At 46.0% G+C, this 13,445-nt stretch overlaps 1 protein-coding gene across 1 annotated transcript; it reads right to left on the reverse strand.

The window, feature by feature from the left end:
• Window positions 1–3,215: 3,215 nt before the first annotated feature.
• LOC123507611 (mucin-22-like) lies at window positions 3,216–12,819 on the reverse strand. The gene is made up of 8 exons (XM_045260625.1): window positions 12,686–12,819; window positions 9,150–9,240; window positions 8,957–9,050; window positions 8,134–8,840; window positions 5,482–7,713; window positions 5,188–5,333; window positions 3,978–4,110; window positions 3,216–3,551 (listed from the first exon to the last, which is right to left on the reverse strand). Exons 2-8 carry the CDS (start codon window positions 9,238–9,240, stop codon window positions 3,457–3,459), a joined length of 3,498 nt encoding a protein of 1,165 aa, XP_045116560.1. The 5' UTR covers window positions 12,686–12,819; the 3' UTR covers window positions 3,216–3,456.
• Between the last annotated feature and the right edge of the window lie 626 nt (window positions 12,820–13,445).

Consider the following 13,445-nt stretch of genomic DNA (forward strand, 5'->3'; position numbering starts at 1 on the left):
AATATACAAGAATAAAGCAAAAAAGTCATATATAATAGTCTTGTCAGGAATAATATCAAGCGTTCTAGCCACGTGTCCAAGTCTATTGAATTTTGACGCAAAAGATGAAAGAAATTGCATCAAAACTTGAATAAAGGAGAAAAAAAAAGGAACTGTATTAAAACTCAAACTGTGAATTACTTGTACATTTAAACCAAACAAAATCTTGACTTAACTAACAGTCACGGCGGCGATAGTAGCAGGAATCAGTGACCGTGAGTTTATTAAAATTGGCGAGAAAAAGAAAGAATTCGTTTTAAACTTGAATAGAAAATTAGTTCAGGTTTTCTGAGGCTGTAAGTAAAATTCCCGCAGCGACTGAAGCCACGCAAATGATCATCCAATATTCAGAATTCGACAAGGAAATTGGACAAAATAATGCCTCCAGTCTGAGGTTGGAATTTCCTGATGATTTTGCCAGAGAGAGAGAGAGAGAGAGAGAGAGAGCGGTCATAATATACACATAATCTATTTTTATACTTCACACCAATCTTCACTTTCGCCAGTATCATTTATAATATATGTTCTTCTTATTGGTTTTAGGTAATGTAATATTCTATGTAGTTTTATAAATTGATAGCCGATAAGATACCTATTTGTGCGCATATATATTTGTATGTCCTTCTATCTATTTATTTATCCATTCATTTAATTAATCTATTTTATCAACTAATTTATTCACTTAAATGTCCGTTTCTCAATTTATTATTATTATTATTTTTCTATTTTTTTCTTTTTATCTATATTTGATTATCTATTAGTACCTAATTATGTATGTATGTATGTATCTGTATGTCTATCTTTTTATCTATCTATCTATCTATCTATCTATCTATCTATCTCTTATTTTCTGTCCCTTTCTAGTGTTGCATGAACTACTCCTCACATTGTGCTACCGAGAAATGAAGACGAGTGAGAAGTGTGCCGTTGAGAACACCTGCCGAGGTAGTAACTTACGCTGGCTTCCATAAAACATGCGAGGCCATCAGAATTCTTAAGTTAGTCCCCCTTGGTTTGTTGTCTTTCACGCCGGGCAGGAAGAAAACGGAAATAATATAGTCATCTTTTGTATTTCTCATAATACCTCTACTACCGTGGTGGTTTGATATTTTGCTTTCTCAACCTTGTAAAAAAAAGTTTGAACATAAATAAAGAGGAAAGAGAAGATTTAGTTATATATTTTCCGAGTTATATGAATATTCAAAAGATTTTCGTAAGATATAAGAGGAAACAAACTGAAAAGGTTAAATCCAATAGCGTTTCTTGATTAATTTTTACCTTTGAGTTAATGACACCAGGCCAGTGATAATTCCTTGCAACGTTCTCTTTCACAGTCAACAGAATATGGAAGGAAAGCAATGAATGGTGCTGAAATTTGTAGCTGTGGTGGTTTTTTTTTTATTTTACGACTTGCTCTCCTGCTTCTCTGTCTACCAATAGGGAACATCGAGTACTTTTGATCCAGCAATGAATGGTGCTGAAATTTGTAGCTGTGGTGGTTTTTTTTTTATTTTACGACTTGCTCTCCTGCTTCTCTGTCTACCAATAGGGAACATCGAGTACTTTTGATCCATCCTGCTTTTTCTAACAATTCTACGCAACAATACGAGAAACTCCGCCTATTTTACAGTCAGTCGTAAAGGAGTTGATATATTCTCTCTCTCTCTCTCTCTCTCTCTCTCTCTCTCTCTCTCTCTCTCTCTCTCTCTCTCTCTCTCTCTCTCTCTCTGAAATACGTGAAAGTCGTGTTTTAATTTGAAGAGTTTTAATGGTGAGTTGTTTTCTTGCATAATTATATTTTTGTTTTATTTTATGCACTTGATGGTTGTGAAAAAAAAGAAAAAGAATTACTCTCTCTCTCTCTCTCTCTCTCTCTCTCTCTCTCTCTCTCTCTCTCTCTCTCTCTCTCTCTCTCTCTCTCTCTCTCTCTCAGTACTGATAAGACACCCAACAGACGCTCACCCACCCACTTCTCACTTAATTGGAAGTCGAGTAACGATCCGTATAAACTGATATTGTGCTCTGTGCTTCCCCTCCACCTTGAGTCCCCTGGCCCCTTCTGAATCCCCTTAGTCGTCTGGTTTTATAGGGATTGCCAGCAGATTACACAGGAGCAAGCCTTTGAAGGAGAGCACTTAACTTAATGCAAAAGACTGTGTGCCGCTGACAGATTTGTTTTTCTTTACTATCTACGAGTGACAGGTCAGGTTGTCTCATCAAGAGTGCCTGTGCTTACTTACCTGCGCCATAAGAGCGTAAGAACTCATGGTATGTAGTGAAAAAGCCATCGTGTCTCCATATAGTAGTTCTTCTATATAGTATGACTGTTTTTTTCTATTGTCCAAAGCTTCACACTGACTTAGCACTACCAGTTTGATTAGTGACTGTTCACGTTATCTACCACTCTAAGAGGGAACCAGTTTCTTTCTGTCTTTCTTATGTTTTTTTTTTTTATTCAACTTCATCTTGGTGGTATGTACTGAACTCTCTCTCTCTCTCTCTCTCTCTCTCTCTCTCTCTCTCTCTCTCTCTCTCTCTCTCTCTCTCTCTCTCTCAGGTAAATTTATTAATGTAGCCAGTTTCCTACCACTTCTCATTCTTTTGTTTAGTTCTTACACTTATTGACTCCATCCCACGCTGCTTAGATTTATTTGTTCTAAGGAGGTAGTGACCGTGGTGATGTCTTGCCCACCCCTCCTCACTGGTACTGATAGTGGCTTAACACACACACACACACACACACACACACACACAGTATTTTGTCATATTCTCTCACTCTTTTTCCTTCCCACTTCCTCACTTGATGCTCACCACTCGGTACTCAAACACTTCCTGGAGTTCAAGTGAAGGAATATTAAACCTGAAGTGTGTGTGTCGAATATATTTATTTTTGACACTAAAGTAATAACACAGAACTTCCATATGGAAAGAGAGAGAGAGAGAGAGAGAGAGAGAGAGAGAGAGAGAGAGAGAGAGAGAGAGAGAGAGAGAGAGAGAGAGAGAGAGAGAGAGAGAGAGAGAGAGAGAGAGAGAGAGAGAGAGAGAGAATTTGAGTAAGAGACTTTAATGAAAATATAGATATGATGGAATGAGTAATAAAGAAAAATAAAACAGCCGATGAATCAATAAATTAATTAATAAATAAATGAGGAAAATAACAAATAAAGGATTAAATACATAAATAGAGAAAGAGAGAGAGAGAGCTCCACCCATAATGCCTCCCAAATAACAATAACAATAGCAACAACAACAACAACAATAACAACAATAACAATATCGTCATCATCATCTCCTTGTGTGCACTTTCGAGTCTTCACAAAGGTTTACATGTGCGTGTGACAAACAGACGTACATGAAACCGCTACACTCACACCAGCAACACTTACACACTTACACACTTACACACAGCATGTCCTTTTAAGTGTTCCTGGCGCGGATGTCAAGCTTTGGCCTCCTCCTGTGGTGTTGTTTGCGGAGTCTGTTTGTGGCTTGTGCTCGGCATAAATATCGCTCTGAAATAAATAGTGTTGGATTAGGTGTGGTTGTTATTAATGGAGTGTATATATCATAGGTCTGGATTTGTTGATATTATTGTTAAGTTGTAGCTATTGTTGTAGGAATATTAGTAGCTGTTGTGGTGTAGTAATAATTATTGTTAGTCTACCACAAGAATAACAGCGAAAAACACTACCTCCATCACCACAACTATCGCCATCACTACAACCACTCCGCACTACACACTCAGAATATGCACACCAACACAACTCCCACCTGTGCAATCCTTCCTGTAAACTTGACACGCTACGTATACTTTCACCTCCAAACATTGCACCTATTCTCCTTCTCTCCCGGATCATTTATAGCTCTCACCTCATTGTGCAACCTACGTCTCCCCGTCTCTCAGTCCCCTGCCGCCCTGCCACACCCTAGTTACTAACCTGAAGGCTTCGGCACACAAGTCTTATCCTCGTAATTCCACATTTGCCTTTCGCTGCAGGAGAGTCTTTCAATCCGCCAATCGTCTCCTTCCTTGTAGCACTTGAAGTAATTTGTGCACAGCCTCCTTTGTCCCTGGGAATGTAGGTTATGTGAGATTAAAAGTAAAGTCTGGGTAAGGAAGGGGAATTGTGAGGGAATGAATAAGAGAGATGTAGAAAAGGAATGTAAAGAAGAAATGGTGAATTGTGAGGAAAGTGTAGGAATATAGAAGATGAGAAACGAAGGAGTATCTATATGGGTGGAAAGTAAGAATGAAGGTTGTACAGGAAGTAGAGAAAGGAAAGAAAGAGTAAAAGAGAAAGAGAATGTAAAAGATGAGGGAATGAAAGAGGAAAGGAAAGGGAGGAGAATACCATAAAGGAAGACGATAGGACTGATTTGCCCAATAAAGGCAGACTGTCGCTGTCGAATGTAAATGAGATGGGGTGCTCGTAAAAAGTAAAATGAGAAAAAGTAATAGTAAAAAGAATCTTGCTGTTGTAAAAAAAAACAGGTTTCCTGCCGAATACAAATGAGGTATGATAAAAAGTGAACCTAAGTAAAAACAAGAAAAAAAAAAATGTCGCTCGTTCATTGTCCCCAGTAAAGCAAGGACAATAATCCTTGCTATTCCGTTATGTGACTTTTAATATCTCTCAGAATATAGAATGAACAGAGGTGTACCACAACCTGCTTGAGTTTCATAAAATAACTCGTCATAAGAAAATGCCTCGTGCAAAAAAGCATCTTTGGTTTTAGAAGTAACAAAATACTTTTACTGTCAATGCATTTTAAAAGAAAGAAGAGGAAAAGAACGTGGAAGAGATTAGAAAAGAGAAGAAAAGAAAAACAAATTGGATCTTAATCTAGAAGAGCTAAGAGACGTAAGAAAACAACATGGTATTTAAACCTTGAAGAGAAAATAGAAAAAGAAAGAAGGAAAATCACCACATCTTAAACTGGGTGAGAGAAGACGAAAATAAAAAAACTGTGCATTTGCAAGAAAGAAAGAACAAGAAAGAAAACTGTACGTACAAAAGAAAGACAGGAGGAAAGACTCGAGAGGAAGAAAGAAAGAACACCAAGTTACATATATTAACGAGAAAGAGAGAAGAAGAAGACAGAAAACTTCCATTAGACGTCAACTTGGAGTAACACAGATTGACTCACGAGGAACTGTCCGCTGAAGCAGTAGTAGTATGTCTCGCAGTACTGGGCGATGATCCAGGCTTCAGGAGGCGTCGTGTCGTTCTCAGAGCAGGAGACGTCGTACCTGAAACTCACCACCATCTCGTTCCCGGAGCACAGGTCTGAGGCTAGAGAGAGAGAGAGAGAGAGAGGGGGGGGAGGGTAGGATTAAGGAGTGATAAATGTAGTCTTGTGTGGTTAATCTTTTCTATTATGTTTGTATATGCTAATCTCTCTCTCTCTCTCTCTCTCTCTCTCTCTCTCTCTCTCTCTTACCCGCGGGAGGGTCAACACACAGGTGCGTGTCCCAGGAGTAGCGTTGGTTCCCGGGGCACTGGCTGATGGAGGTGGAAGTGTTACACTGGCGGCACAGGGTCAGGTTGAGTGGCGACGGTCGGCACACGCTCACCTCCTCGCACCCCTCCAGGGACACACAGGCCTCGGTGTCCTGCCCCGCACCGGTGGTGATGGTGGTGGTGTCTGTCTCTGTGACGGTGGTGTCTGAGTCTGTGGTGGTGATGGTGGTGGTACTGTCAGTATCCGTGGTAGCGTCCGAGTCTGTGGTGGTGATGGTGGTGGTAGTGTCAGTATCCGTGGTGGTGATGTCTGCATCTGTAGTAGAAGTAGTGGGATCTTTGTCCGTGGCAACATTGTCACTGCCTGTGGTGACTGCGGTTGTGTCACCATGTGTGGTTACATCACCATCTGGAGTGGTGGTGGTGGCGATGGTGGTGTCACCATCTGTGATGGTGGTGGTCCCACTGTCTGAGGTGATGATAGTGGTGTCACCCTCCGATATAGTGGTGATTGCAGTGTCACCGTCTAGTGTGGTGGTGATGGTGGCTGCAGTAGTGGTGGGAGTATCTGGGTGCATGGTGATAGTAATATCACCATCCGTGGTGGTTGCAGTGGTGTCACCATCCGTGGTGGTTGCAGTGGTGTCACCATCCGTGGTGGTTGTAGTGGTGTCACCAACCGTGGTGGTTGCAGTGGTGTCACCATCCGTGGCGGTTGCAGTGGTGTCACCATCCGTGGTGGTTGGGGTGGTGTCACCATCCGTGGTGGTTGCAGTGGTGTCACTATCCGTGGCGGTTGCAGTGGTGTCACCATCCGTGGTGGTTGCAGTGGTGTCACCATCCGTGGTGGTTGCAGTGGTGTCACCATCCGTGGCGGTTGCAGTGGTATCACCATCCGTGGTGGTTGCAGTGGTGTCACCATCCGTGGTGGTTGCAGTGGTGTCACCATCCGTGGTGGTTGCAGTGGTGTCACCATCCGTGGCGGTTGCAGTGGTGTCACCATCCGTGGCGGTTGCAGTGGTGTCACCATCCGTGGTGGTTGCAGTGGTGTCACCATCCGTGGTGGTTGCAGTGGTGTCACCATCCGTGGTGGTTGCAGTGGTGTCACCATCCGTGGTGGTTGGAGTAGCGTCACCATCCGTGGTGGTTGCAGTGGTGTCACCATCCGTGGTGGTTGCAGTGGTGTCACCATCCGTGGTGGTTGGAGTAGCGTCACCATCCGTGGTGGTTGCAGTGGTATCAGCATCCGTGGTGGTTGCAGTGGTGTCACCATCCGTGGTGGTTGCAGTGGTGTCACCATCCGTGGTGGTTGGAGTGGTGTCACCATCCGTGGTGGTTGGAGTAGCGTCACCATCCGTGGTGGTTGCAGTGGTGTCACCATCCGTGGTGGTTGGAGTAGCGTCACCATCCGTGGTGGTTGCAGTGGTGTCACCATCCGTGGTGGTTGCAGTGGTGTCACCATCCGTGGTGGTTGCAGTAGCGTCACCATCCGTGGTGGTTGCAGTGGTGTCACCATCCGTGGTGGTTGGAGTAGCGTCACCATCCGTGGTGGTTGCAGTGGTGTCACCATCCGTGGTGGTTGCAGTGGTGTCACCATCCGTGGTGGTTGGAGTAGCGTCACCATCCGCGGTGGTTGCAGTGGTGTCACCATCCGTGGTGGTTGGAGTGGTGTCACCATCCGTGGCGGTTGCAATGGTGTCACCATCCGTGGTGGTTGCAGTGGTGTCACCATCCGTGGTGGTTGCAGTGGTGTCACCATCCGTGGTGGTTGCAGTGGTGTCACCATCCGTGGTGGTTGCAGTGGTGTCACCATCCGTGGTGGTTGCGGTGGTGTCACCATCCGTGGTGGTTGCAGTGGTGTCACCATCCGTGGTGGTTGCAGTGGTGTCACCATCCGTGGTGGTTGCAGTGGTGTCACCATCCGTGGTGGTTGCAGTGGTGTCACCATCCGTGGTGGTTGCGGTGGTGTCACCATCCGTGGTGGCTGCAGTGGTGTCACCATCCGTGGTGGTTGCAGTGGTGTCACCATCCGTGGTGGTTGCAGTGGTGTCACCATCCGTGGTGGTTGCAGTGGTGGTAGCGGTAGTGTCACCTTCTATGGTAGTGATTGTGGTGGCGTCAATAGTGATATCAGTACTTGTTGTAGTATAAACTTCTGTGGTGATTGAGGTGGTGCCTATATCTGTGGTGGTGGTGGTGGTGGTGTCAATATCTGTGGTTAGGTCAAGATCTGTGGTGGTGGTGTCAACATCTGTGGTGGTGGTGGTGGTGTCAATATCTGTGGTGGTGGTGGTGGTGGTGGTGTCAACATCTGTGGTGGTGGTGTCAATATCTGTGGTGGTGGTGGTGGTGTCAACATCTGTGGTGGTGGTGTCAATATCTGTGGTGGTGGTGGTGGTGGTGTCAATATCTGTGGTGGTGGTGGTGGTGGTGGTGTCAATATCTGTGGTGGTGGTGGTGGTGTCAATATCTGTGGTGGTGGTGGTGGTGGTGTCAATATCTGTGGTGGTGGTGGTGGTGTCAATATCTGGTGGTGGTGGTGGTGGTGTCAATATCTGTGTGGTGGTGGTGGTGGTGATGTCATAGTCTGTGGTAGTGATGGTGGTGGTGTTATAGTCTGTGGTAGTGATGGTGGTGGTGTCAAAGTCTGTGGTGGGAATTGTGGTGTCAATCTCTGCGGTAGTGGTGGTGTCAATCTCTGTGGTGGTGGTGTCAATATCTGTGGTGGTGGTGGTGTCAATCTCTGTGGTGGTGATGGTGGTGTCAAAGTCTGTTGTTGAGATAGTAGAGGTGATGAATGTGGAGTCAGCATCTGTGGTAGTGGTGGTGATGGTCGTGCTATCAAGCTCTGTGGTGATGGTGGTGGTGTCTGTTGTAGTGTCGAGTTCTGTGGTGGTGGAAACTGGTAATAGTGTGGTGATCAGGGTAGGTAGACTTGTGATGGGTACAGATGGACTGGTGATGGGATCAGGTGGACTGGTGACAGGTACAGGTGGACTGGTGATAGGTACAAGTGGACTAGTGATCGGGGCAGATGGACTGGTGATGGGGGCAGGTGGACTGGTGACAGGTACAGGTGGACTGGTGATGGGTACAAATGGACTAGTGATCGGGGCAGGTGGACTGGTGATGGGGACAGGCGTATCGGTGGTGGGTTGTGTCGAGGCGGATGAGGGCGGCGTGATGGGTTGTGAAGAGGTAGGTGTGGGCGGCGTGGCGGGTGCGCAGTGGGCGGGGTTGCCGTGCACACACTGGGCGAGCTGCGGCGCGAACACTGTGCCCGGTTCGCACATGAAGTAGTAGGTGTGGTAGTAGCCGGGCACCATGCGGCTCACACACCTGCAATCACAACCTGTCACCACCTTGCTGCTCACCACCACACATGGAGTGTTCACTGCCGCCACATCAATGTTGTTCGTGTGCTGCACAGGTAATTGATTTCTTCACTGACTCACCTGTAGTACCAGTTGCAGGCCCTAGGGTGCTGGAAGACGCCCTCGCCCTCACACCTGACACGGGGCTCCACGATGTACTGCGGGTAGCGCCAGCCTGCCAAACATCGGATGTTAGCGGGGACAGGGCAGGCGGCGAGAGATGCTCATCACTTATATCCATAACACTGTCACTTGTGGTGCCGCCGTCACTTACCTGAGGATTCTGCCCCGGCCGCCAAAACCACGGCTGAAGTCAGAGCCACCACCGCCCATGCTGTGATCGTCTCGGCCCCGCGCGGCGTCATCTGGAATGGCCAAAAGCTGTTGACCTAGGAAGGTCACGTGGAGATACTGAGACGCCAAGCTGCTCCACCTGACGTGTCGCTGGTGTGCACTCGAGTGACGCCAATCCCGGCGCGCCCACACGAGTGAAAACAACAATGAATTGACCTCTGCACCAAGTATGTCACTGCCGCCGCCGTGTTGGCAGCGGCGCAGGAGTGGCGCAGGGAGTGGCTCTGATAAGTTTTCTTTGGTCGGCGACTCTCTGCAGGCACATATTAGCCGCCTTTTTTTTCTTTTAGAGTGTCGTTTTTCTTTCTTGTTTTTCCTCTTGTCAAAGGAAGTTAATTGACCACAGCCACAGCCCAGCGTGTTGAGTCTGTGAGCTTGCCAAGGCTACCATTGCGGGGTACTGGAGAGATTTGGCGAGGTGGAGGAGCGGACGAGCTGTGCTGTGGCGCGTGTAACAAGAGCTGGCGTCGCGCTGATGAAAAACACTGGCCAGCACCGGTGTGGCCTCAAGGTATTTCCGCGGCCTCCGTGACCTGAGAATTGAAACCCACACCAAGACCAAGCTTATCCCTCCCACAGGTAAGTGACCTGATGGAGCCAGACACCGCGGCACCTGCAGGCCACCTGGAGGAGACAAAACGGCCCAAGGGAGTTAGGGAAGGGGGTAGGGGCGGCGTCCTGCCCACTCCCTGCTCCCGTTAAGTTCCTGCCAAGCTACCCGGACATTCCACCGACACCTAAATTGGGCGTCTCTTCCATAGTCGTAACATTTGTGTCTCAACGCCAGGACATTTTTTTCCGAGAAGCATCTTCCAGTAGACTTTCTCCAGGTACTCGAGGCCTCGGCCGCACGTACGAGTATATAATTAACGCACTTCTCTCATTATTCACTCCGCGTAACGTCAACACCGAGGCTGTCTTATAAGTATTTCCCACAACACCTCAGCTATGTGATTCCAATATACATCATCACTGCACTGTTTTTTGTTATCCATCACAACCTGCACTGCATTCACGTTTATACACTACATAATACACTGCATTTGAGACCTCCGTTGTATTCTGCAGCACTCCGGCACGTCCTCACTTGTCCTCAAGGCACGCATCCACCAAAAAACACCTATAGTTCCATCATAACTGTGCATTAATTGACCAAACATGACCAATCACACACACACACACACACACACACACACACACACACACACACACACAGCTCAGTGATTAGAGCACTGGCTTCACAAGCCAGAGGACCGGGGTTCGATTCCCCGGCCGGGTGGAGATATTTGGGTGTGTCTCCTTTCACGTGTAGCCCCTGTTCACGTAGCAGTGAGTAGGTACGGGATGTAAATCGAGGAGTTGTGACCTTGTTGTCCCGGTGTGTGGTGTGTGCCTGGTCTCAGGCCTATCCGAAGATCGGAAATAATGAGCTCTGAGCTCGTTCCGTAGGGTAACGTCTGGCTGTCTCGTCAGAGACTGTAGCAGATCAAACAGTGAAACACACACACACACCTGGAGGAGCACTCACCGCCTTAACACACGAAACACTGTCCACTGGTCTCTCTATACACACAAGCTCCCTGCTTTACTACCCTGACGGGGCACCCCACGCCCTCCGTCACTTTAAACTAGGTTACGGGGACACACAGTTACCCCACTGCTTCTTCTCAAGTTTCAGGAGGGTAGGGAACCACTATTAGCAGGAGGGAAGGGATTTTAGTGGTATTTTCCTTCCTTTTATTTTTTCTTTATCCGCTTTCTCCTCCTCCCGGATAAGTTCGCTTCGTTCCGGGTAAGCTGTGTAATCTTGCTTTCGTTGTACTGGGAAGCGATCGAGTGTCGTTGCGTTTGGTGTGTGGTTTCACTTCCTCGCTGCCAGAAAGTCGAAGGAATGCCGGTATCTTTTCTACGCCAGGTTTGATCGTAATCTGTTCCAGTCATGGGACTACATTTTTTGTGGTGAATAGACGGATGTGGGAGGACGAAATGGAAGGAAGGATGAATTTGAAAGAAAGGAGGAAGAGGAGAGGAATAAATTCGGGAACTGGCCTGTGCTGAGACAAAATAGGATTAAGCTTTATCTTTGGCGAGGAAACAAAGACTGAGTGGATAATTACAAAGGAGGATGAATTTAAACGAAAAAAGAAGGAATGAAAAAAAATGTGATGAAAGAGGGACAAGAGTAGGAAATAACTTTTGAGTTGAGAATAGCATTGAAACATTTATCAGCAGCGGGAGGACAAAGATGGGAGGCTTTTAAGAGAAGAATAGATTAATTTAAACGAAAGAATGAATTGAAGCAGAGAATCAGACCAGATCATAACTTGTACTTAGGGAGCAAGATTAAATTTTACCTTCAGCGACAAAATAAAGATACGAGTGATAAAGAGGAAAATGGAGGAGTGAACGGAGAGAGAGAGAGAGAGAGAGAGAGAGAGAGAGAGAGAGAGAGAGAGAGAGAGAGAGAGAGAGAGAGAGAGAGACAGAGAGAAAGAAAGAAAATAGAAACGAGACCGAGAAATAACTTAACAGGAGAGAAAGTAACACCACAAATACGTAACGGAAATGAAGACATCTTTATATGCAAATGATGGTGATGAGTATAAGGGAAGGAGGGCGAGGGAAGATAGAGACCTGAATAAACGCCCGAGGGAGGAACCTGAACTAATGAGGACAGTGAGCAAACATGTGAGGGACACGTGGGCTGACAGGTGGCTGGCAGGTGTAGAAGGGAAGAGCCGTATGCTGTAAAAGTTTAAGGGTATTTGAGAAGTATGAAAGGGAAACATGCCACGTATTAATGTAGAAGGAAAGGAAGAAAGAGGATAAGGTAACTGAATAGTGCTTAGAAAAGTTAGTGTTGGTAAGTGAATATAAAAGACTTGAGTGGATGATAGGAAAAAAAAGACGAAAGGTTAAGAAGAGCTTAGCGAATGTATAAGGAAGGGAGAAGAGATTAAATCGTGCTTAGTAAACATAGAAGGAAGGGACAAAGGGTTAAGTGACTAAGTAAAGTTGTGATGGAGGGAAAAAAGTGTTGAATAGTTCTCAGTGTGAATAAGAAAAGAGAAAACATTGAATTAGTGTTCAGTAAACGTAGAAAGAAGAGAAGATTTAAGTATTGTCTTATAAACATAAATGGGAATTAGGAAACTTAGATAATACATTTCAAATAAGAGGAGATGAATGTTAATAGTGACTAGTAAACGTAAAAAAAGATCCAAGAAGTTTTAAATGATGCTGAGTAAACAAAAGAGAAAGACTTCAATGGTTAGTAAACATGAGAAGAAGGAAGAAAAACTCAAGCTGCACCCATACTAAAAAGAAGAAAAGATTAGTAGTGCTTAGTAAAACTGAAATCAAACAGATGATATCAAATGGCACAAATTTAAAGCGGTGCAGGGAGAGAAGGAAGGATTAGTTGACGCTTAGAGTAACTGGAAGGAAGGACGCGACCTTTACGCCTTTACGGGATGAGTTAGGTGTCAGCGGGGAGATATGTGGGAAGGCTGAGATCTCGGTCTTGGTCAGGGAGTCAAGGGCGGAGCGACAACTCACCTCGGCTGCTCGGACCGCGAATGACCAGAAAAGTAGCGATGCCCCACGAGTCTGCTCTTGCCTCACCCTCCCTCTCTCCCACCTCTCCCTCCTCTTCACCCTCTCCTTTCGCTCTTCCCTCGTAGTTGACAAGAAGACACGCTACAGCAACCCGTAGTAAGCTGCCCTGTCCACCACCACCACCACTACCATCTCCTCCACTCTACCACCGAGAGTTATGAAGCTGATCTGTTTTTTTAAGTTATCGCGACCTTGTCAACTCCTGATGTTTGAAGATAATTTATGGTGTAGCTTTCCAGGTCACTTGCTGCCTCGCATGTCCACTAGGAAGTACGATTCAATTAACTTTAGCAGGAGGAAGACGGTGACGCGAGACCTGTGTGTTCCCGTAGAGTGGCGAATGGAATATTGAAGAGATGACTGGCCGGTGGAATGAATTAGCGGTAGAAGACGTACCGCTGAATGGATTTAGCTGTGTGAATGGTGAGCTGTGAGAAGATTTAGCTGTGTGAATGGTGAGTTGTGGGAAGATTTAGCTGTGTGAATGGTGAGTTGTGGGAAGATTTAGCTGTGTAAATGGTGAGTTGTGGGAAGATTTAGCTGTGTGAATGGTGAGTTGTGGGAAGATTTAGCTGTGTAAATGGTGAGTTGTGGGAAG

Source organism: Portunus trituberculatus, chromosome 23 (genome assembly GCF_017591435.1).
Source record: "Portunus trituberculatus isolate SZX2019 chromosome 23, ASM1759143v1, whole genome shotgun sequence".
Lineage (NCBI taxonomy): Eukaryota > Metazoa > Arthropoda > Malacostraca > Decapoda > Portunidae > Portunus > Portunus trituberculatus.